The sequence below is a fragment of the Bos taurus genome, chromosome 13 (genome assembly GCF_002263795.3).
Source record: "Bos taurus isolate L1 Dominette 01449 registration number 42190680 breed Hereford chromosome 13, ARS-UCD2.0, whole genome shotgun sequence".
NCBI classification, from domain to species: Eukaryota; Metazoa; Chordata; class Mammalia; order Artiodactyla; family Bovidae; genus Bos; species Bos taurus.
The window spans coordinates 29551886-29577289 of NC_037340.1; the positions used below are offsets into that span (position 1 = coordinate 29551886).

General features: G+C 40.6%; 1 protein-coding gene across 2 annotated transcripts in view; it reads right to left on the bottom strand.

Moving 5' to 3' along the window:
- Positions 1–590: 590 nt before the first annotated feature.
- DCLRE1C (DNA cross-link repair 1C) overlaps positions 591–25404 on the bottom strand; it is a 35833-nt gene continuing 11019 nt past the window's right edge. Inside the window, exons 2-13 of one of the 2 annotated variants that reach the window (XM_059892600.1) lie at positions 24496–24580; positions 21731–21790; positions 20008–20063; positions 18705–18806; positions 18232–18304; positions 17946–18086; positions 13886–13987; positions 10810–10946; positions 9772–9826; positions 6358–6446; positions 5775–5869; positions 591–3461 (exon numbers count right to left, since the gene is read on the bottom strand). In XM_059892600.1, coding sequence (XP_059748583.1) covers positions 2485–3461; positions 5775–5869; positions 6358–6446; positions 9772–9826; positions 10810–10946; positions 13886–13987; positions 17946–18086; positions 18232–18304; positions 18705–18806; positions 20008–20009 — 1773 coding nt within the window. In that variant the 5' untranslated portion in view covers positions 20010–20063; positions 21731–21790; positions 24496–24580 and the 3' untranslated portion in view covers positions 591–2484. The remainder of the gene's footprint in view (positions 3462–5774; positions 5870–6357; positions 6447–9771; positions 9827–10809; positions 10947–13885; positions 13988–17945; positions 18087–18231; positions 18305–18704; positions 18807–20007; positions 20064–21730; positions 21791–24495; positions 24581–25404) is intronic. The other variant, NM_001100377.1, reaches the window with a different exon arrangement.

Below are 25404 nucleotides of genomic sequence, written 5' to 3' on the forward strand. Positions count from 1 at the left end.
GTGGTTAACATTAACATCCCCCAATCAGAAACTACACTTGACTGCTTTTAATGTATTTGACCAGCTTCAGGCAGACTTTTTTTTTTTTTTAATCAGTTTCTACTGTTAGTTTAAACAAACTGCAAAGTCCTGGATTCCTAAAGAAATGTGGCTAGCCATGGGTTTCTTTTGTGATAATATAGCTTGGCATTTTTGAAACTTTTTTCACTTATACATCACAGTTCTTGAAGTAAAACTCAAACAGCCAGTGTAATTAATCTTACCCACTTTTATGCTTTTTTTGAGAGGCTTTAGTGCACAGTGGTTAAGAGCATGGCCTGGGGTGCCTGAGTGTCTTGTTTGAGTTCTGGCTTCACATCTTACTAATGAACTAACCCCTCTGCCTTAGCCTTCTCCTTTGTGAATGCAGATGGTAAGTGTGCCTACCTCATAGGGTGGTTGTGAGGAGTAAAAAGTATGTGAAAGAATTAAGCCTTGTTACAAAGGAAGTACCATATATCAGTATTAGCTGTAATTCTGTACTGTAAAATATTTGGTGATCACTGCAGGGTTTTTGATCAAAGTCTGTTGTAGTACTCTTAGCCATTAAATACATTCAGCCAGCATTTATTATGCTAGAATCACATATAAAACAATAAATATATGGCCATATGGAATATTAAATTGATGGTGATTATAAAATACTACAAATATATTCAGAAGAATGTTTACAGGCATGTTTTGAACATCCACCTTGGATCATAAGCTGTTAAGATGAAGTCTTAATGGTCAGTATGTACAAATGTATACAGTAGTTACATTTGATTATGTGACTTATGATAATGAAGTATAATTAATTTTTAGAGCTAAAAATTAAAAATGAAGTCTCTGGGTTCCTGTAATAGGCCAGTTGAGAGTTAAACATTTTATAGTTGCCACTGGTAGTCTCTAGTGACTTTATATTCACGTTGAATTTAGGTAATGGTACTCACAGGGGAGCTGTGCAAAATAGAATAATATATAATTCTTCCCCAGTCACACTGAGTCTGTAGAGTGTATTTCATAAAAAACTCAGGGTAGCATCTGAGCTAGAAAAAAGGTTCCGTGTCCCCTTAAAACTCTGCATTCTTCAGCTCCTTCGCCAGCAGCTATATTATGATGCTCAGCCCAGTTTCTGTTGGTGTACGTATTAATAAACTAATTGTTGAGTAATTTAGGACAGAGACACTTGCTGTAAATTATGATTCAACATATTCCTCAAAGAACAGAAAGGAGTAGCACCAGGCCCCCAACCCTCGGCCCTGAGCCTTATCATGTTGGGTTACCCCTCTCTGGTGCCAGTTTCTTAGTTGAAACTTAAAAGTCACTGTCCAGTTTTCCTCCCGTGTAAATGGACACGGGCTAATTTATCCTTCTCCCAACACTTGGGAATGGAAAATTCCCTTCTGGACAAGTGAGAGGGCTGGCTTCCCAGGTCCACTTGGTATTGGCTCCTCTGAACACCCAGTTTATTCTCCTCTCCCACTGATTCTGTCCTATAACCTTAATGAGTCTTGTGGATTCAGTACTTATTTTTGGTTTATCTACAATGCAGCATGGTGATAATGCATTTCAGTTTCATTGATCTGCAAATTGATTTTTAAAGACTCCACTTAAGTCAAAGCTCTGCTTTTGCTTTCTTAATATGAAGTATCAGCAAACCAAAGTGTTTATGAATATCTGTGAATGAGTATATTAAATGCACATACATAACCTACTGGTGGATTTTAAAGAGGTTGAATGCCTTTTAAGTATTTTCTTTAGGTTTTAATTTTACCACTGTCTTTCCCCCAATATTCTTAAAGATGATGGAACACCTGAGGTAGGTAAAGGGCTGACTTTCTTCTGTAGCCATCAGTTTATAGTAATAGATTCAAGCTTATTTAAGTTTGAAGTGTGTTTATGACCTAGGATATGATCCATCAGTGAACATCGTCCTGTGTGAACTTGAAAAGCTTGTATTCTGCTGTGAAGTGTACTTTTATCAGTTAAATCCAGTTGGTTGAGGGTGCCATTCTGTTCTTCCATATCCTTATTTTTCTAAACTTAATCTGTTATAGTTGTAATCGTGCGTTAGTTTGTCTTCTTTCAGTTGTTTTCGCTTTGTGTATTTAAATGTTGTTAGGTACTTACTCATTTAGGATTCGATTCTGTCTCAGTGAACTGGACCTTTTAACATGAGAATATAGACACTGCGTCTTTATGTAATGTTTACAGGGTAAAGTTTCCCATTCTTTCACTGGTACACCTACCCAAGTCTTTTGAAGTCAGTTTCCTATAGGTAGCATATAGTTGGTTTACTTTTCCCCCTATTCCCATGTAATTATTGACATGTTCTGGACATTAGTTTGAGCAAACTCTGGGAGGTAGTGAAAGACGGAAGCATGGGGTGCTGCTTTTTCGGTCATCCATTTCCTCTTTACTGCCACCTTTTAGGTAATAGGATCATTTCTAAGTATTCTACTTTTATCTATTATGATTTTGACTGGTATCTGATAGTATAGACTTTTTAGTGGTTGCTTTAGAATGAAGTAAGCCTTTTCTTTTTTCAACTACTATACTCTCCCCTGTTGCCAACTTCTCATATAAATACTGTAAATGTTCTTGTTTAGGAAGCTCAGCTTCTGGAGTGCAGGGAATTTCAAAATCAGAGGAGCTTTGTGAATCCGCACTGCTGCTAAGAGTCAATGGCCTTTTCTCCTGAAGCATCTGTTTCCCACTGCTTAGAGTGGTGGTTTCTCCAGCACTAGGAAGTATGTTTACATCTTGATCTCTGCTTTTGAAATCCGAGCAAGTGTCCTTTAGGCAGAGTACATTTTGTTCTGGCTGAGGGGCAGGAATATTCTCTTTGATTCCTGGCCTATAGACCCCTTTGTTCAAGGAGGTAACATCCCCACTGTTTCTGTCCTGGGAAGATAACAAAACAGTGTCCGATTGGCTGTCCCAGCCTTGACTTCCTTGTTCTGATATGTGTGTTGACTGAGAGGAGGCCTGGGAAGAAATGTGCGTTGATTCCCCATCAGAATCGCTGAAAAGCTTTGGGGACTGGGAGCCCCCCACCTCTGTGGAAGACGGGAGGTTTTCCAAACAGTCGTCTGTGCCTTCGGCATCTCTTTTAAAGAACACTTCCCACTGCGGTACTTCCCCATCAGCCCTCTGCTGGGGCTGGAAGACAGGACCCGTGTCTCCTTGAGCTGATCCTAGAATTTCTGATTCTTCACTTTCACTGTTGGATTCCTCACAATCTATAAAGTTTGCCCAAAGGAACGTTGGCATACTCTCTGCTTTGAAGCACCCTGTGCTTTCTCTCCGTTTCTCAGGCTGGTTTTGTGATATAGCAGGCGTGGGAAACACCTCAGGGTGAAGAGTCAGCTGGTTTGGAACCTTGTGCCTTAAAGGTGCCGGCAGAAGATCATCAAAGAGACCGTCGTCGTCTTCCTCCTCTGTGAGACAAACAGAACAGGTGTGTAGGTGACAGAATGCAGAAGGAACCGATTCATGCTTTTAATTAAAAATCCAATTTGCAGCACTTAGCTGCATTTTTAAATTCATAGAATTGCAAATAATGGGAATTCACTCTTCTTCCAGGAGAAGTTAAAAGGCCGCTTATTATTCTGAACAGTCTGACCTGACTACCAGCCTTTAGTTTGTCATAAAGCCAGGCAGGGAGTTGAGACTAGAGATCTGCACTCCCCACATAAGACCACAGAGTCTTAATCAGTGGTTCTTACCTGGAAAGCTTTTTAAATAAAATAGCTTTCTATGTTTCATTTCAGACCTACTCAGTCCCTGAAAGTAGGGCCGAATAATTTATTTTTTAAGTTCTACAGCTGATTCTTTACATCAGTTCGGCTTTGAAACCATCTACACTAGGAGAGACATTTGCAAACTCTTTGTGCTCTGCAGCCAGTAGATGTTCAATGCATTGGCTGATTTAATAAAACAATTTTTTTCTAAAGTTTTCCTTCTATGAACATTTTTTGATATCTGTTAATTCATGCATGTTACAGGCTAAATGTCTGTGGTCCTTTCAAAATTCTTAATTTCTAACTCCACAATGGTATTTGGAGGTGGGACCTTTAGAAGCTAATTAGCTCATGGTGAGGGAGGTGGGGGACACATATGATGGGATTGGTGTCTTTGTGAGGAGAGGAAGCAGATTTCTCACTTTCTCTAGGCCCATGCACAAAGCAAAGGCCATATGTGTGCACAGTGAGAAGGTGGTACAAGCCAGGAAGTGGGCCCCCACCAAGACCCAGACCTGCCAGCACCTTGATCCTGCCATCCCAGCGGCCCCCAGGACCGTGAGTAGCACCCAGTGTCTGCTCATTGCCATGTAGCCTGTGCCAAGTGCACAAGGCCACGAGACACATGAGGGGGCGGGAGGAACAGGAGACTTTAACCAAAATGCCGAATAAGCCACGTCTGGTGTCACGTTACTGTCTCAAGCATGCTGCACTTGCCTGAAGTGAGCCCTGTCCACTTACATCCTGAAAATGAGGAAATCTTACATACAGAATGTATTTTACATAAGTGAAAATGACAAGGCAGGGAATTAGGGAAGGGGGAACAAATGTTTCCCTGCCCTCTAATGGTACCTAAGCTTGAAGAATGAAACGGAATGCTCATGAGACTGCTTACTGGATAGGGTAACTTACTATTCTAGTGCTGAAGCTGGTGTTAAGACACAGGTAATTATAAATTAACTATTTTCCCAGTGACAAAGGGTATAGCTTAAAACTACATTTTTTAAAGCTGCTTTAACGGGGTAGGGGGGCAGGTATAGGATCCATCATCGAGCTTCCCATCTTAACAATGAGGAGACAGGCCTGGAGGTGTGTGACAACGCGAAGGTCAAGAAACCAGACAGGCAGATTGAGGGACGAAACCCAGCTCTTAAAGTCCAGGGTTCTGTTAGAACTTATAATTGTTCAAACAAGCAACTGTTTATATCTTCTCATCTTCTAAAGGACTCACGGTGACGTAAGATGTCTAGCTGCTGTATCTGTAGTCATCCTAATGTCCAAGTTATGGCTTTATTTTAAGCCAGGGATTAATACATTTGTTACAGCTCCTTCACAATGTGCCAAAGTTACCTTTCTGTGGAATGTGTTTGTATCACCTCTAAAGCTGGACAGCTCATGTTCTGAATCAGTGACTATAACAGTATCGTGGTATGTTTCAACTCTACTCTGTCAGAACATTTTCACATTAACTCACCTGTATGTGTCTGAAAAAAAGTAAAATTTCTATGCTATTAGAAGTTTATTTTGATATTATTCTATGCCTTGACAATATAAATACTGTAATTTCTACAATTCAGTTTAACCCAATAATAATGAGAGCTGTGAAACAGACTTAACATATAATGTTCATCACAATATTTATACAACTGAAAAGTTCAAAATAAATGTACAATGACAAACATCAGATATACCATTATGTAGTTATGGCATCCAATAGGTGTGTAGAAAGGTGAGAAAATAAAACCTATAGTAAGGAAAAGTCAAAATTGACCCAGAAATGATAAAATATGATAGTAAATCCTCATGATCTTAGATTAAGCAATAGTTTTGCTTAGATATGACACCAAAAGCAAAAGCTATAAAAGGAATTAGATAAATTGGACTTCATCAACAGTTAAATTTTTACACTTAAGAAGACACCACAAAGACAGCTTTCCCCAGACCAGAACACCCTGAAAAGCAGCCTTGCAGGGAAACCCGTATCCATGACACCAGGGTCATTCTTCCTACCTGAGTCTAGGTGCATTGTTCTAGCTCTCTTCAGTTTTCCAAGTGGTTTGTACTTGGGCTCAGTACTTTGGGAAGATCGGCATAAAGGCTTTAAGCTGAAATAATATAAACATTTTATTTTTCCTGTTGGGAAAGCTGCTGGAATGTAAGTGTTATAGAGGTTATGAAAACCTGACTATGGGGGGTGGGAGCCACTACTATTAAAAGCAGAAAAGCAATGTTTAATAATCAAAAATACTTTCCTATAACAAAATGGTAAATACGAGCATTTAAACAACCTCGTAGACCTCCATCTCTAATTGTAGGACTGGGGAGAGCAAAACTTTTCTCTTTGTTCTTGCACTGCAGAAAAGCGGGTCTTTATAGAGGAACACCTTCTGGCATTCAGGGAATTTCAGTATTGCAACAGCTTCCTTCTGCAGATTCCCAGAAGCCTTGAGGATTATGTAGAACACACTTGCTTGAAGAAAGCCGATGTGCCCCTAACTAGCCTGTTCCACATCCTTGCTCCCACTTTCAGCCCAAAACTATTCTCTAGGTCCATCCCATTCAACAACATAAATGCCACAGGTAGTCCACTCACATTTCTTTAACTTTATCCATAGTTGTGCCCAACGGGATGACATTTGGATAGACATTCACAGGACAGATGTAGCTCAAGAAATCTTTAATCTGGAAGAAGGAAAACAAAATGCATCAGTTATCTCTCCCATGAAAACCCTGGATGTTAAAGAAGAGCGAAGCGAGGAGAAGCTGAAGTCTCTCAAGACTGTGGCTCCCAATGTCAGCTGCACCCGGGGAGTGTCTGGGCCCTTTCAAGAAGAGATGCACAAAGTGCAGGCCCTATCCCCAAAGATCCCCTAACACCGAGCTGCATGGGGCCTGGGAAGCAGTGATTCTGGCTGCCAGTAAGGTGTGAGACACTCTGATGACTGGATTCAGAGATTCTGTCCTTCACACGACATTAGTTCCCTTACCCATAGTGACCCATTAGGTCACTCACCCACAGTAAATACCTCTCCTTCCAGGAAGTTGGAATTTAGCTGAGTATTTAATATGTACAAGGAAACAAGGTCTTCAAACTCCATTCCTTTCCTCTGACATGGAATTGTTAGCAATACACCAAGAGGAACTACACCTTTGAGATTGCCTAATTTGTTCTCAGGATTTATTCTAAACAAGGACAATGACATGCAAACATGTCATGTCATGAATGCCCTCTGCAAAGCTCGGAATGCTAAACAAGAACCTCCTCAAAACATCTCTTAACAACCCAGACGGGCTTCTGCTTTGTCACTTACTAGATCTTGGTGAGCTTGTGATTGATCTCAGTCAAGTTACCTCATGTCTCTTCGATTCTTCATCTAAGCGTATAAATGACATAACACATGTGACGTGCTTAGCCTGGTACCTAGCACATGGTTAAATATTCAATAAAACTATTAGGAGTTGGTCATCATGGCAACACAAAGATTTTTCTTTCTTTCTGCACATGGGGAGACTGAGGCACAAAGTAAGCATTAGCACTCAACTTTTTCAAGTAAAGCACCACAAGAGGTAGGGAACTCAGCAATTATTAATAACTGGATTAAAATGGGAACCTTAATTAAGCCTGGGGGAAAGACAAAGATCCATTCTTTGGTTACTTTTCATAAACAATTTCATTTGCACTTTCAGAGCAGGCATGCAATGAAAAACCATTGTTACCTGCCCACAACCTATATGATTTGTACAATCAGTCCAAAGTTGAGGCTGGTAGAAATCTGAGGCTTTTGAAGGGAATAAGAATGAGGAAAGGAAGGTCAAACCTACACACCAGAAACAGTTCAGGGAGACAGACACCCAGTACACTCTCCTGCTTGTCCATAGAGTCACTGCAAACGGTGGACTGCTGTTCCTGGTGGACTAACTACAGGGTTCTTGTGAGCCTCTACTCACAGCACTTTGTCAACCAATCAAATACACAATCTTGCTTTATGTGAGTTTCTCTTTAAAGATATCTTACATAATATATACTGTTGGTCCATGGACACTGAACTCATGGCCAGTGGCTCTGTAACTCACAACTGAGCAAAAATCAAACAGGTAACTCCTCCATAAGGCACACTGCAGCCTCCTTGCGCTTAGGAACACTTGCCAGCACTTCAGCATTACACCTGGGGGCTCTTTCAAACAACAAAATCACCCCAAAAGCACAAAAATGTGGAAAATGCAGCAGTAAATAGTTTAAAGGTCTCTTGTTTACAGTCTACAAGCTGAAACATGAAGGCAGGAGACCACCATGTGCGACCTGAGTCGGGAATGTGTGTGTCAGGCGAGTCCAATCCTTTGCTTCCCGGGTGTACATGTGTGCAAAGGACCACAGAGCACCATGCACACTGATGTTAAGGGTTCATACAAGTGTCAGTAAACAGGCGGGTTTGTAATAAGGAATCCACGAATAATGAGAATCAATAATACTTGGGGGCGGGGGAGGGAGAAAGGATATAGAAAACAAACCTATGGTTACCAAAGGGGAAAGGGGGCGGCAGAGGTATAAATTATGAATTTGGGATTAACAGATACACAGTATTATGTATAAAATAGATAAACAAGGACTTGCTGTAGCACAGGGAACTATATCCAGTATTTTGTAATAACCTATAAGGGAGAACAATCTGAAAAAGAATGTATGTGTGTTAAATAACTGACTCACTAAACAGTGAATTTGCTATACATTAGGAACTAACACAACATTGTAAACTAACCATACTTCAATAAATTTTTTTTTTTTTTAAAGAATGTCATTGCCTGGAGCTGTTCAAATCACTACCATGCCCACAGCTCACTGCTGCAGAGCTGTATCTGTGTAGCTCCAATACAAAAAATAACCATTATCAGGGAAATGCATTAAGGGCAGCAGTGGCAAAACTACAATCATATATGACAAAGCATCATAAAAAGCCAGCTTTGATCTCGCTTTTTCTCCAATATATGAAATTACTGAACCCCTGCACTTGTAAGATGCTAGCATTTACTTTGGAAATGCTTGAGAATTTTGCAAATAAATTACGTATGTCAGGCTTCCATCCTAGTGGGTCAATATCCTATATAAAAAGTATCCTCACATAACCATATTAAGTCCTCTTCAACTGAGTAATTCTGCTATACTGATCCTTACTCAGGACAGAGTGTATACCCCAATCAGCTTTGTTCTTCCACACTTCTGAATATTGAGGACTATTTTGTAAATGGCTTTTCAGTACCATCAAAATCCGGAAGGGGCCAAGAATCTGGCCAGTACCAGGCAGCTTATCATGAGGTTTTATCTGCAGTGCTCCTTCAAGTAAGATTTAAGATATTTTTTCCGTCTTTCTTCTTATTGAAGTACTCCTTCAAAAAAGATTTAAGATTTTTTTTCAATTTTTTTTATTGAAGTATAGTTTATGTACAGTATTATATGTCATAGGTATACAATGTAGTGATTCATAATTTTAACAGGTTATACTCCACTTATACAGTACTGACTATATTCCTTGTGTTGTATAATGGAGTATTTTACCTTAACTATGACTTCATTAGGGACACTTTTTTTTGTCTGTTAGCCTTTAAATTTTATTTATTAAACTATAGCTGATTTACAGTATTGTGTTCACTTCAGGTGTACAGCTTCAGATTCTGTTCCATTATAGGTCATCACAAGTCAGTGAATATAGTCCCATGTGCTGTGTAAGATTTACGATGCTTTTATGACAAACAGAACTGAAGTGGAGTATTTCAAATAAATTTAGAAAGCAAGGCAGAGAGAACACCTTAATCGTATGTTTTCTTTAATGTTTAGGTTGAAAATGGTGATGATTAGCAATTTCCTTTAGACTTAATGACATACCTCATCCACTGAGATGTCTTCCCTGCATTTCTTTAGGAAAAGCCACAGCCCACCTTGAGCAGTAGAAAAAGAGATGCCCCCAGAAGCCATGAAGGCTGCCGAGGTTCTGAGCCTATGGGATCCTCTTACCTCACTGTAGGAGGAATGAAAAGAAAAGCAGGCTCTGTAGGAACTCTCTCCAGTCCTGGTGGGAGATGCAAACACAAAATTAAAGGTCACTTGATCAAAACTAAGTTCTAAACTTCAAGTCTTTTCATGTAGGCTACTGCAGTGTGAAATCATCCTATCATCAGTAATTTCTTCCTGGCACAGGGGAGAATCCTTTCTAGAAATACAAATTTTTGTAGACATTCTGAGTAGCGAACATTAAGGAAATTTGCTAAAACACAGTGATCAGTGTGGGGCTCCTCTACTCCACCAAGGGCTCTACTTCCTACAACATCCATTCATGACTCCCCGCCAAGCAAGACACCTCAACTCTAACCCTCTTGTCTGTCTAATGCAGGTAGACCCTGGGAGATACTGGCCAATAGATAGGTTTGGAAGCAGCATTTCTTTAGTTCAAACAGAGTTTAAATTTCAGAGGTTATTTTCCACAATTGTAATGTATTCTCTTCTTGGGCTTAGGCTGCTGCTGCTGCTGCTAAGTTGCTTCAGTCATGTCCGACTCTGTGCGACCCCATAGATGGCAGCCCACTAGGCTCCTCTGTCCCTGGGATTCTCCAGGCAAGAATACTGGAGTGGGTTTAGGCTAGACTGCATTTAAACCATTGATTTAATTGATGCCTTCAAATTGTGGTGCTGGAGAAGACTCGAGAGTCACTTGGACTGCAAGGAGTTCAAACCAGTCAATCCTGACTGAATATTCATTGGAAGGACTCATGCTGAAGGTGAAGCTCCAATCCTTTGGCCACCTGATATGAAGAGTCAACTCACTGGAAGAGACATTGAGGCTAGGAAAGATTGAAGGCAAGAGGAGAAGGGAGCAACAGAGGATGAAATGGTTGGATTGCATCATCAACTCAATGGACATGAGTTTGAGCAAGCTCTGGGAGATGATGAAGGACAGGGAAGTCTGGTGTTCTGCAGTCCATGGCATCACAAAGAGTCAGAAATAACTTAGCGACTGAACAACAAGGTTTCTCTCCAAAGACACTGCTTGCTTACCTCATAATGATGTTGGTTTTTCTGGTTCTTTCTCCAAACCACATGGTAGATGGCTTAATGCTGATTGTGTGGAGTGGAATTCTATTTTTGGAAGTAATGCCACATGGTAACTTACTCCACTGAAAATATTCCTCTGCCTAAAAACATTTTAAAAATACAGAAAATCAGTTTTAACATTTTCAACAAATCTGTTTGTAGGCAGGGTCTCAAAAACAAACATAGATGGATTTTCAGACATAGATAATAGACAGACAGACATGAGGAAACAGGTAAGTCCAAAGTGAGGGACATTCTATAAGATAACTGGCCTGGGCTCTTCAAAAATGTCGCTGTAATGAAAGAAAAGCAAAAGACTGGAGACTTACTTGATCTACATCAAAAGAAACTAAGGAGATCTGAGTGAATGCAACACATGATTCTAAATAATATCCTGGGGACTTCTCTGGTGGTGTAGTGGCCAATACTCTACACTCCCAATGCAGGGGGCCCAGGTTCCATACCTGGTCAGGAAACTGGCTCCTACATGCCGTAACTGAGAGGTCATATGCCATGCTAAGATCCGGTGCATCCAAATATATAAATATATATTTCTTTAAATCCTGGACAGCCTTGCTCCTCCCTCCACAAGCCATAAAGGACACGATTAGCACAACTGGATATTTGAATATGGACGACATCACATCCAACAGTGTTGTATCGATGCTGAATTTCCTGAGTGTGAGAATTGTACTGTGGTCATATAGGAGAATGTCTTTGTTTATGGTGAAGTGTCATGACTCAGATGGGTTGGTGGGGAGTCGGAGGGAGTGGCGTGCTGGTTACACACACACAGGAGAGAGAGATGAGGCTGCCAGGAAGAAGGCATGGTGGTGTTAACACACAGTGAAATCCGGATGAAGAGGACGAGGTGCTCATATGACCCAGTGATTCCACTCCAGGGTATACATCCGGAAAAAAAAAAAAACCAAGAACACTAATTTGAAAAGATATATGCACCCCAATGATCACAGCAGCATTACTTATAATTGCCAACATGTGGAAGCAACAAGATGTGGTACGTATATACACCATGAGCTATGAGAGGGAAGTTTGGGGGAGGATGGATACATATATATGTATGGCTGAGTCCCTTCACAGTTCACCTGAAACTATCACAACGCTGTTAAGTGGTTATACCCCAATACAAAATAGAAAGTTAGAAAAAAAAATAATACAAAACAAGAGCATTATCACCTCAACTAATGTGGATAATGTGCCGTAAGAAAAGAACGAAATTTTGCCATTTGCAACAATGTGCATGGACTTGTAGGGTATTATGTTAAGTGAAATAAGTCAGACAGAAAGACAAATACTATATGATATCACTTATTTGTAGAATCTAAAAAATACAACAAACTAATGAACACAACAAAAAACAAGCAGACTCACAGACACAGAGAACAAACTAGTGTTAACAGTGGGGAGAGGAGGGGGAGGGGCAGATAGGAGTAGAGGATTAAGACGTATAAACTATTAGGTATAAAATGAGCCACAAGGACATACTGTACAGCATGGGGAAACAGAGCCAATATTTTATAGTAACTATAAATGGAGTACAACCTCTAAAAACTGTGAATCAGTATACTGTACACCTGCAACATGTAATACTGTACATCAACTATACAAAGTGTAGCACTCAGTTGCTCAGTCACATCTGACTCTTTACAGCCCCATGGTCTGTAGCTCACCAGGCTCCTCCAACCATGAAGTTGTCCAGACAAGAATACTGGAGTGGGTTGCCATTTTCTATACCAAGCAAAAGGAAATCTGCCAATTAAGACATTTATGGGGTGTTGTTGGGGAAAAGACTACAAGTCCCACAGAAAAAGGACAAAACAGTTTCTACTTTGTATCAACATTATTTTTATCCATCCATTAAATAACTGCATGGTGTGTGTCTGTGTTTGTGTGTATATATACATAAACAAAATGATGAAGTAAATTCATGACGTAAATTATAATGTGAAGCTGAACAATCATCAAAAGAATTTCTTAGCTTGTATCTCTCCTGTGGTGGTTTGAAATAGAATACTCCATGGTAAGAATAACAATCTTTTTTTTAAATTTTGCTTTACTTTAGGACAAAGAAACTTTAGGATTTTGGCTGATGGAGTTACATAGTATTACTACTACAGTGATTATCCAAATGTATAAATGTGCTATTTACTAAAATAAAAATTACTCAGCATTTGAATGCCAAGATTAAAAATTTAGAGAAAAATTATGATCACACAAACCCTCTGCATTTGACGGTCACTAATTAGTAGTTGAGTTACACTGAATGACTATATAAATTAAAATGGAACTGTTAAAGCCAAATTCAAAATTGAATCCCTGGCAGTTAATAAGAGAAGGAAGTTCTATGATGGCATCAGAAAGTCAATTACCAGTGAGTTTCAAAGACACTAAAAATATTCATTTGAAACTGGATCACCAATACACGTAACTACTTCCAAATTTAAGGGACTTCCCTGATGCTCCAGTGATTAAGACACCACACTTGCAATCCAGGGGGTTGGGTTTGATCCCAGGTTGGGGAACTAATATCCTGAATACCGTGTGGTGTGGCCAAAAAATTTTTAAAAAAATCAAAGCAAAGTTATATTTAGATATTTACCTCCAATGAGAAAAAAAATAAAGTTTATAAATATGCATGTGTCATGAGTTTCAAAAGTAAACCACAATGGATGGTGATTACCTTTTGTTAAATTTTCAATTATAAGCTCTAATGTTACTACTTTCCTTACAAATAAATTGTTCGTTACATAATTCATTACAAATAAACATATATCAATTGTATAAATATATTTCATTAGAAATTACAAGTATCTGTGTCTGTTTACTAGTTAGGTTTATGATAACGGAATATAGTGATGTAACGCTGCATGACCCTGATCTAATGCCGGGATCTCAGCCTCACTTTTCACATTTGGAAATTGAAGAGCCTACAAAATGGGATTTCTGAGGTTCCTTCTGAATCTAAAATTTTGGTTTCTGTGAATCATACAAACAGTAAGAAAAAGAGTTCACCATGTACCTTTGGATGTCGACACGCATGGATCTGAGTGTCACGGTCTGTTGTCAGATGATGGAGAATGTCAGGCATGTTTCGAAACATGTCTAGTTTATCCACATGAACCTGAGGAAAACAACACAAATAAGCACATTATTGGAATTGTATTTCCTGTAAATAAAGTATTCAAGGGTAAATCGGGCAGGGGTAAATCATCCAGTTAGAAAATAACTTTCTTCTTCCTCAAAGCCTAGTTTTCAACTCTTTCAATGCCTTTTAGTATCTGCCAGGACATCAAGATCCCATGCCCTGCAATCAGCGTTACTGCCCACTGTGGGTGGCAGTGAAAAGTGTGGTGACTTGGCTGGTGGATTTCATTGGATCCGTGCATCAAGTCATTCAATTCATATTTCTTGTACACCTGTTCTACATCATGCTTTATTCTAAGTATTGGGTTTATTGCAGTGTACATAGCAGACGAAAACAATCAAGACGAAAACTTCCCTAGTGGTACAGTAGGTAAAAATCTGTCTTCCAATGCAGGGGAAAGGGGTTTGAGCCCTGATCCAGGAAGATCTCACATCCAGCGGAACCAGCTAAGTCTGTGTGCCACAACACCTGAGCCCGAGGGCTTCAACTACTGAAGCCTGCCTAAAGCCTGTGCTCTGTAACAAGAGAGGCACCACAATAAGAAGCCTGCACACTGCAATGACGGGTAACCCTACTGCTGCTGCTGCTAAGTCGCTTCAGTCGTGTCCGACTCTGTGCGACCCCATAGACGGCAGCCCATCAGGCTCCCCCGTCCCTGGGATTCTCCAGGCAAGAACACTGGAGTGGGTTGCCATTTCCTTCTCCAATGCATGAAAGTGAAAAGTGAAAGTGAAGTCGCTCAGTTGTGTCCGACTCCTAGCGACCCCATGGACTGCAGCCCACCAGGCCCCTCCGTCCATGGGATTTTCCAGGCAAGAGTACTGGAGTGGGGTGCCGTTGCCTTCTCCAAGGGTAACCCTACTTACTGCAAAAGAGAAATCCTGAGAGCAGCAATGAAGAACCAGTTAAACCAAAAATTAAATAAATAATATAATAATAATTTTTAAAAAAGAGTCACTTGCTCATGGAATTCCTTAGCAGGTTTAGTCCGTAGGACTTGGTGCTTTCACTGCCAGGGCCCAGGTTCGATTCCTGATCAGGGAATTAAGAGTCTGCAAGCAGTGAGGCATGACCAATGAATAAATAAATAAATAAAATGTTTAGAAAAGGACTCACTTGCTCACGAAAACACACACAACATGCTGTATACCGGCAGCTGGCAGGAGGGGAGGCCAGCAGGAAGAGGAAGCAGAGACCCAGATCCTCCCTTTCCACACTCTTCTTTATTGGGTGAAAGGAGGACTCTGGCAGATGCAACAAAGCAAAACAGAACAAAGCTCAGCCACCTTCAGAATTTTAAAGCTAATACATTTTAAATGGTTAAAACCAACATGTCAGTTTTACTTAAATCTTCTGGGTATTTTAGAGTAAACAACAAGTACCTAAACTGATACAAGGATAATGAAATGGCACCCTCCCCAAAGCATTCTAATTTTGAAGTCTGAATAACAAAACAGATTAGACTAATGTTAAATCAGTGTGGAAATTAAATACCCAGACAGGTGTAGAAAGAATCCAAGCCTGACTGTGACTTAGCCTTATTCCTCTCGCTGCCTGTTTTCCTAATGACTAACAAGAAGAAACAACAAATGGATTTTTCTGGCCTAAGGAGATAAAAAGAGGTAAATTCTGAGATGTACAGAGAGAGACAGGGAAATTTTCATCCGCACGAAAATGAAGGTGCTTGAAAAGGTTGCTATAAATCAACCCTCAGATCTCATCTCTCAGATCCCTCTGTCAAAAAACCTCACTCTTCTCCCCTTTTCTGTGTGCTCTTTTCCCACCAGGCATGTAGGATCTTAGTTCCTCAACCAGGGATCGAACCTGTGCTCCCTGCACCAGGAGTGCAGAGTCTTAACCACTGGACTGCCAGGGAAGTCCCTATACTCCCTTGTCTCTAAAGTTGTTTCTGTTCCCTACAGAGGGATTAAGAGACTGGCAAGAGGGCTCACTCCAGGGTCACTTTCCTAGGACCTGCCTCCTCTCCACCATCCCTGGGCACCTCCTAGGCCCAGGGTTTCTCCCTGCCAGGCCTCAGAGCTGGAGCTTCCAGTCTTGTAGATTTCACACACCACTGAAATTCACAAAATAAATTCAGGATTGACAGGTGGTGGCTAGCTTTATATTTTGCCAGGAAAGGACATGAGGGGGAAAAAAAGCAGACTGTAAAATATGCAAGTTTGCGCACACACACAACATATAATTACTGTGATTTTTATTTAAAAGGCCATTTTAACACCAAAAACACATAGGAACCACAATCTCAGAATGAAAGCAAATCTGTCCCAAAATGGAGAATTGGGAGCTTTATGCCAAAAATATTGGACAGGAAAACTTAAGGAAGGAAGAAATTAAGGAAAGAAGGACTTAGGAAGTAAGGCTTATGGAGAGCTGCAGAAATTGTTTAAATTTCAAATGTAAAAGCACTAAACCTTTTTAGTTTTACTAAATTGTGTTGTATATAAGTTAAGTTCACGGCAGAAGTCTGTTAACCAGAGGATCAATAAAAGATGCCAAATGAAGCAGAATTTAAACGTCCAACTCGTTCCAGCATTTGTTTTGTTCAGAGCTACCAGCAAAAATCCATCTTCTCTCAGGGGCCGTGGGCACTGCCAGAAGCACTCTGCTCACCTTGTTGCCGGGGTTCCCAAAAGCCCAGCACTCAGCTCCCATGGAAGGGACAGGTGAATACTGACTCCCAGCCTGACCTGACGTGTTTCCCTCAAGGGGAAGGGGCTTAGTGCCCCAGGACAGTATTCTCCATACACTTTTGACCATGATCTCCAGTAAGAAATACTTTTTGAACTGTGATCTTTTCCCAAGCTGGCGATTTGTGGCACACTCCTTTCTCAGGATACTGGGCAGAGGCAGAGCCGCAGCCCCTGGTCAGGCACGCAATCGTGAGGGTGAACAGCTCACACACTTATGGTATGCTGTAAGTGAAAACCAGAATGGTTGTATGTCCAGAACACACAACCATTCTGGTTTTCACTTACAGCATACAATAAGTTACACGAGACTCCCAACACTTCATTTAAAATAGGCTTTGTGTTAGACAGTTTTGTCCAACTGTAGGCTAATCTGTGTTCGGAGCACATTTCAGGTAGATGAGGCTAAGCTATGATGTTCAGTGGGTCTTGGCTATTAAAGGAATTTTTGACTTAATGGTAAGCAATGGACTTAGCAGGACAAAGCCCTGTGGTTAACTCGAGGAAGGTCTAGATAGGCATGTGTCTGATTCCTGACGTAAATTTTCACAAGACAGTGATTACTCTTAACTGTAAGCAACTCCCTCAGATATTTCCTAGTTCAAATGTATTCTCATTGCTGGTCACAAACACTAAATTTCATGACCCGCGATTTTGAAAAAAATACGTCCTTTAGGGGACTTCTCACCAAAGGGCTGTTCCCACTGTCAACTCTCCCAAGAGGAAGCAAATAAAGATGACAAAGGCTGTGTTCAGGGCTTCCCTGCTGGCTCAGTGGTGAAAAATCCACCTGCCAGTGCAGGAGACACATGTTTGATCCCTGATCCAAGAAGATTCCACATGCCACGGAGCAATTAAGCCCATTCGCCACAACTATTGGGCCTGTGCAGCACAACTACTGAGCCCAGGTGCCACAACTACTGAAGGCTGCATGCCCTGGAGCCTGCGCGCCACAACAAGAGAAACCCACAACAAGAGGAACCTCTGCAAGGAGAGGCCCATGCACCGCAGTGAAGAGTAGCCCCAGCCTGCCACAACTAGAGAGAACCCCACACAGCAACCAAGACCCAGCACAACCAAAAATAAATTAAGTCATTAAAGACTGCATTCATCTTTTATGGTTTTCAGTCTAGGGGATGCTGGGAGCGGGCATGAGAAAGGGGAGGAGAGGAGGAGATGGGAGGATGGAAGCTCAGAGCAACAGAAAAGAAAGAGTCGTCAGGTACCTGGAGTCCAAACTCCTCGCTGAGGTTGGTGAAGAGATACTCGTAACCATAGGCAGCCTTGCAGTTCAGCCACACCACGTGGTAGGGGCTCCGTGAGATCCAGCTTCGGACCAGCTCCATGATTCCACGCAGGCACTCCTCCTGGGCAGGAAGGTTCAAAGGCAGTTAATACTGCTCCACGCCCAGGCTTCCCAGATACCCACGGCAACAGGAACAATTAACATCTCATCTGTTACTCCCCAAACCACCCTCTTAAGAAATACAGCTGTGCTCCAAGGAGACATACCCGACTAGGAATTTGATAGTATTTTGGGTTGCAGAAAGTTGTGTCTAAGTACACACTCTGGATGTCTTTCACTCTGAAAACAAAATTCAAACAAGGGGGTGTGATTCATTTCACGGGAAATAAAATACGAAGCCTACACTGTCAGTTATTTTACAGTTTGTTTTGTCATTTGGATTTTTTTCTTATATCAACTTTGTTGGGAAATGATTTCCATATGATGAAATAATACAGCTCTTGCATATATAGTTCAGTGAATTTAGACCAATTCATGTAATTACCACCTTGATCAACACATGGAATGTTACCATCCCCTCATTTCAAGAGGAAAAAGGTGCCTTTCTATTACAAATATTATTATAATCCAATTAGATTTCTAAGAGAAACAAAGCCTGGTATTTAGTGGGGAGAAATGAACAATAAAACCTTTAAAACAATGCAGTCATTAGGTTCCAGAACTCCACAAAGCCCAGTACCTGCCCCCAGAGTGCAGAAGCTCCATTCTGGCAGCTTCTCCTTTAGCCAATCTGAAGTCTCCTGTGTATAAGACAGTTCCATTGTTGCCCTGAAATAAAAACCTGGAAAGAAAATAGATCTCAGTGGCTTCTAAGTCTCATACAAAATTCTAGTAAATTTATTCTAAATCCATATACTAAATATATGTGCTGTGCTTAGTCACTCAGTCATCTCCGACTCTTTGCGACCCCATAGACTATAGCTCTCCAGGCTCCTCGTCCATGGGTATTCTCCAGGCAAGAATACTAGAGTGGGTTACCATGCCCTCCTCCAGGGGATCTTCCCAACCCAGGGACTGAACCCAGGTCTCTCACATCACAGGCAGATTCTTTACCATCTGAGCCACCAGGGAAGCCCAAGTATACTGGAATGGATAGCCTATCCCTTATCCAGGGGATCTTCCCGACCCAGGAATCAAACCAGGGTCTCCTGCATTATAGATGAATTCTTTTTTTTTTCTTTTATAATTTTTTTATTTATTTGTTTTTGTCTGTGCTGGATCTTCCTTGCTGCATGGGCTTTCTCTAGTTTCAGTTCGCAGGCTTCTCATTGAGGTGACTTCTCTTGTTGCAGAGCACAGGCTCAGTAGTCGTGGCTCATGGGCTTAGTTGTCCGGCAGCATGTGGGATCTTCCCAGACCGGGGATTGAACCTGTGTCCCCTGCATTGGCAGGCAGATTCTTTACCACTGAGCCACCAGGGAAGCCCTGCAGGTGAATTCTTTACCAGTTAAGCTACCAGGGAAGCCCACTAAATATATACTAAATACAAATATATACTAAATCCATAGCCCATGTTGCCTGCCAAACACAGCTGCTGTGATACGGTGCTGATGTAATTCCCAAAGTGTTAAACCACACTGAACCCTCAGCTGCCACGTCTTCCCAAAGAGGGAAAACATAACATGGTGGAGATATCGCTGAGTTTGCAAGAGATGTCCCCTAAAATGCATCAGCACCTTTGACTGTATACAGGAGAAATCTTTTTCTCCTGCTCATGGAGAAAAAGATCCATATGATGAGAAAATGCAAAGCCCGTGGAAAGATTGCTACTGAAGTCTTCCATTGTAAGAAAGCCACATTTTGAACATAACCTGTGCCCCGGTCCCCCCTAGTTTAACCCTGGAAATAAAGGTTAAAAGAATTGCCATCACAAGAAGCAAATCTCCTGGTACACGTTATTTTCTAGACCCTACAAGTTTATTTCTACAAATGTAATACATATCAACACAAAATAAATGGGCAAAACAGATGAACCCCCTTACATAACTGATCCTGGGCAATGACCAGCAGGTAAAAGAGTCACAACAATCTCTTCCTTCTAAAAAGAAAGAAAAAAAAATAATAATAGAAGTTATCATTAGGACCCAGCTAAACAAAGCCCTCCTGAGTAGAACGTACACAAGTACTTCTCAAGAACTTGCTATATCTTGCTCCTTTCCCCACTCTCCAAATCCTGGAAACAAGTGGAATCCTTATTCACAAAACAAATGGTTAAAAGTAGAGTTCCAATGCAACACAGCATTTCCACTCTTGGGAAGAAAGAAATGAAGTGACGGGCCTAGAGACTGTCATACTGAGTGAGGGAAGTCAGGCGGAGAAGAAATATCACATCCCTTACATGCAGGATCTAAAAAGAAATGATAAAAATGAACCTATTTACAAAACAGAAGCAGACTCAGAGACTTAAAGAATGAACTTATGGTTACCAGTGGGGAAGAATGGGGGGAAGGGAAGGGATAGTTAGGAAGTTTGGATGGACAACAACACTATGCTGTATTTAAAATGGATAACCAACAAGGTCCTGCTGTATAGCACAGGGAACTCTGCTCAATGTTATGTGGCAGCCTGGATGGGAGGGGAGTCTGGGGGAGAATGGATACATGTGTATGTATGGCTGAGTCCCTTCGCTGTTCACCTAAAACCATCACAACATTGTTAATCAGCTATGCTCCATCATGGCAACTCCTCCAGTTATGTTTGTTCCCCAGGCCCCTTTAAAACAGGCTCTCCCACTGGTTGGAGCTGGAGACAAACACACAAGCCTCAGTGTGTGAGAAGAAACAGAAAGGACCAGAGTCAGGCGGCAGGACTCTGACCACTGGGGGCCACCTGCTGCCTGCTGCCCAATTCTGAGAAGGCCACTCACTAACACAGGCCGCCAGGGACTGAGAGCATCTCCCCAAAGTGCCAGCTAATGGAGCTCAGGATGGCATTCAGGAAAGTTCTAGGCCATCCCTTCCCTCTCCCTCGGAACAGTTACTGTAAAAGTACTTCAATGTCTGATCTCCTCCAGGGAGGACATGTGAAAAGTCCGTCCCTGTCCCATGACAGCCACACCACCAAGGACACTCTTCAGATTTCAACGTGTCAACAAAGCAGGTTCTAATTGGGCTAAATGCTAACTGGATTTGCTGTAAGACAGGAAAATACCTCCCTGCCCGATGTATAATTTGAGATAAAAATAAATACATACATAAATGGTGGGTCTTCAATCCTAGTTACTATTAAAAAAAAATTGAATGCACAACACGAAAGTACCTGCGTTTGAATTTAAGGACAAAAAAATAAACTAGATCCACTTGAACAATGTCTTTTTCTTGAATAAGAAAATGATTCAGAAAAAAAATCACAATATACATAAATTTGCTGCAAAAACATTAAACACTGTTTTATATACCTAGCATTAGAATAAACAATACACGTGGCAGTCATACTACATAGTAATCATACCATTACTATGGCACTCCTATAACTAGCATGTGACGCTAATAGAAGCAGTTCTGTCCTTAGAATTGGATAGAAGCAATGTTCAGTCCCTTAGACGTAGAAAATAAATACATCACAAACTTTTTTTTTTCCTTACAAACTTATTCATTTACTATAAGTTTTATTTCTGGCTAAATGAGCATTCAAAATCAAGGAGAAAGATAATCATTTAATGCTAAATAACAATTTTTAGAAATACAATATTTAATATTTAGTTACCTCGCCTGATGCTTCATCGACTAAAGATATCTGGGTAGGAGTTTCAATTTCAATTGATACCTATTAAAATAAGACATCAGGTATATATCATATTGTACACAGTCTTTCATAACTTTATATGCCTTTGCCATCTAAACACAGAAAGGGAACTAAGAGATATTACAGACTCTCAGTGGAACAATTTCTGATTTCACTATAAAAACAGTTTTACAGCTTGAAAACATGATAAAGTTAAAATTACACCTTTCTTGAGGTTGATATGGCAATATGCATATATTGGATGCCTTACAAACCTGTACATCCTCTGACACAGCATTTCTACTATGAATTCAATTTCCCCCCTTTACCTCCCCAACCCTCCCATTCCCATTGAACTTGAGTCTTTGTACAACATGTAGTCACATGTTCTTTGTATTTAGATTTTCTGCTGCAGAACACAGTCTGCCATCAGTCTGTGATGTGTTGGCCTAATTCACAGATTCAAGAAGCTATCCGCACATTTCATAGAATGGCAACCAGCACAGAGAGGCATTCAGTAAGTCGTTGATGAATGAAGATAATTTCTCATCTTTTTAGTCCACTGATATCATAATACCTTCAGTGAGGTTCAGGTGTGAAAATAACTTTCACTTTTGGATTAAACACACAGTATTCATGATGTACTATTTTTTTAATACTGTTAGATTCAGTAATTAGGATGTTCAAATGTGCTCATATAGAAATGGCCTTTTTTCCCCATGTATTATCATTATCCATTTGACAGTGAGGTTGAGCAGTTTATCTTTTTATTCTCTCCTACAGTAGGGATTATTTGTTCTTTGAATATTTGGCAAAAGGCAAGATAAAACCATCTGGGCCTGAGGCTTTTTTTGAAGAAGAGATCTTTGAAAACTGCTTTAATGTCTTTGATGGCTACTTCTTTATCTTTTCCTGCCTCAATTTGGGATTTTCCTACTTTTCCAGGTATTTATCCACTCTAGCTAAATTATCAAATATACTGTATTAATTTTCAAAACAAGGCACTGCTGTTTATTAAGTTATTTTCCTTTATATCATGTTATTTTTATATGCATCTTTGTTTTTTCAGTCTTGGCAGAAGTTTATTTCTCTACAGACCAGCTTTTACTTTTATTCATCTTCCTTTTTATTTTCTGTGGTAGTTTATTTTCTATGGTAGGTAGGGTAGAACCCAGGCAGGGACAAAGTGGCTTGTGTGGCCTGAGAAAATGGGAGTGAGTGGTCCTGATTTTTACTGTGGTTACAGGGTGGGCCTGGGATTGCATCTTAGAATGCCATTTAGGTGCCAAGGAAGGTGTAGACTTTTTTAAAAACCAGTTTGCCCACAGGTAGGGCAGAAGGGAAAGGTGGACATGGGAACTGAAAGTTGCCAGCAGTCAGACATCAAACAGACTCCTGTTCAGAACTCTCTGCTGCTGCTGCTAAGTCGCTTCAGTCGTGTCCGACTCTGTGCGACCCCATAGACGGCAGCCCACCAGGCTCCCCCGTCCCTGAGATTCTCCAGGCAAGAACACTGGAGTGGGTTGCCATTTCCTTCTCCAATGCATGAAAGTGATAAGTGAAAGTCAAGTCGCTCAGTCGTGTCTGACTCTTCACAACCCCATGGACTGCAGCCTACCAGGCTCCTCCGTCCATGGGGTTTTCCAGGCAAGTGTACTGGAGTGGGGTGCCATTGCCTTCTCCGGAACTCTCTGCTAGCTCCCCCAAGTATTGATGGTTTAATCCATATAACAACCCCTAATTCTATCTACTCATTGCGGTTGTTTCTCCAATCAATCACTGAGTGATCAGGGACTACTATATCTGGTCTGATGCTATTTTGTTAGTTGCATATATGTTGATATCTTTTCTCTTTTTTTTGGCTGCACTTTGCAGCTTGCAGGATCTTAGTTCCCCAACCACCAAGTGGCATCTTCTTGATACTTTTAAGAGGTTGTCCCTTTGAATAGTAAAAACACAGTCTTTGAAATTAATGATATTTTTTGCCTTCAACTCTCTGCGTGATGTAATAGTTGCTACTCTGGCATTTTTAGTTTCTAATTTTCAGTATATCTTTTCCCTTTTTTTTTTTTCTCCCACTTCAACCTGAACTTTTCCTTTAGTGTTATCTATGTGTCTTGTAGATCAAAACTTGGGGATCTATTTTTTTTAACCTAAATCAAGAATTTGTCTTCTGATCAAAAGTTGAAATAAATCCATTTATATTTAGAGCAATTACTGTTATGACATAACCTTGCCTGCCATCTTCACATTTTCATACCATGCTTTGTTTTTCTCACCTTTACTATAACTTTCTATTGGAGATATCCATTTTATATGGCCAGATTCAAAATTATCCATTCTACTTTTATTTTGGTTCTTTTTTATAAATAATGTTATGTTTATTTTTCTTATTTTTCCTAATCTATTCCATGATCTAAATAAAAGGTTTATTAGTTCTGTCAATAAACAGTTTACACTTTAAAGCATTAAAATGCAACTCAGAAAGACACCTTGTGAGATTAGACAAAACTAAGCATCTAGGTCATCATGTTGGGGGACAAGAAAGAAAAATCAACAACAATAAAATGTCAACTTCTTCTAAACTAATGAATTGCAAAGGCTGAATATTGACATGGTGGTTACTGTAGATAAATACATTGCGAGGAAGTGGGCTTTGAATAACGACAATATTTTGTTCAATACACCTCAAAAAATATTTTCCACTTGAAAAAAAGAATTAGTATCATTCAAAAAATAAAACTTACAATTCGTTTCTCCCAAAACCTGTACTTCGGGCTTGTTAACAACAACTCTTTAGTAACAGGTGAACAGTATAAGCAAACCTTCAAGCTGGGGAAAAAGACAAAAGAAAAAAGTCATTTGAGCGCAATTCAAAATGAGCCGCCGTCTGGGTGACTAGGAAATATGTTTCAATGTGTGTCAGTTGTCTCGAATAAATCAGAAACTGCGCTGACACAAACATATTAGAATAGCTCCCAGCAGGCCAACAGTCCAATGACCACTTCAGTCGCATGATGGTGTAAAGGGACAGACAAGAAGCAGAAGACAGATCGGACGGGGCCCTCTGACCTCCTCAAAGGCTGGTCCTCACCATTCTCATCTTAAATAAATGAATTTTACAGGATTAGCTGTGTCTGGAGAGATACGTGAGTAAACTACCTCTGCAGAAGGGGCAAGGGGACAGAAGACATCTGCCTTGTACTTCATATAAATCTATTCCATTTATGTTTTTAGTTGGTAGAAATCAATTTCATGACAAACTGTAAAACTTCAACACTCCAATTTCAGTTCAGTTCAGTTGCTCAGTTGTGTCCGACTCTTTGCGACCCCATGGACTGCAGTACGCCAGGCTTCCCTGTCCATCACCAACTCCTGGAATTTACTCAAACTCATGTCCATTGAGTCAGTGATGCCATCCAACCATCTCATTCTCTGTCGTCTCCTTCTCCTCCTGCCTTCATTCTTTCCCAGCATCAGGGTCTTTCTTCGCATCAGGTGGCCAAAGTATTGGAGTTTCAGCTTCAATATCACCCCTTCCAATGAATATTCAGGACTGATTTCCCCTAGGATGGACTGGTTGGATCACCTTGCAGTCCAAAGGACTCTCAAGAGTCTTCTCCAACACCACAGTTCAAAAGCATCAATTCTTCGGC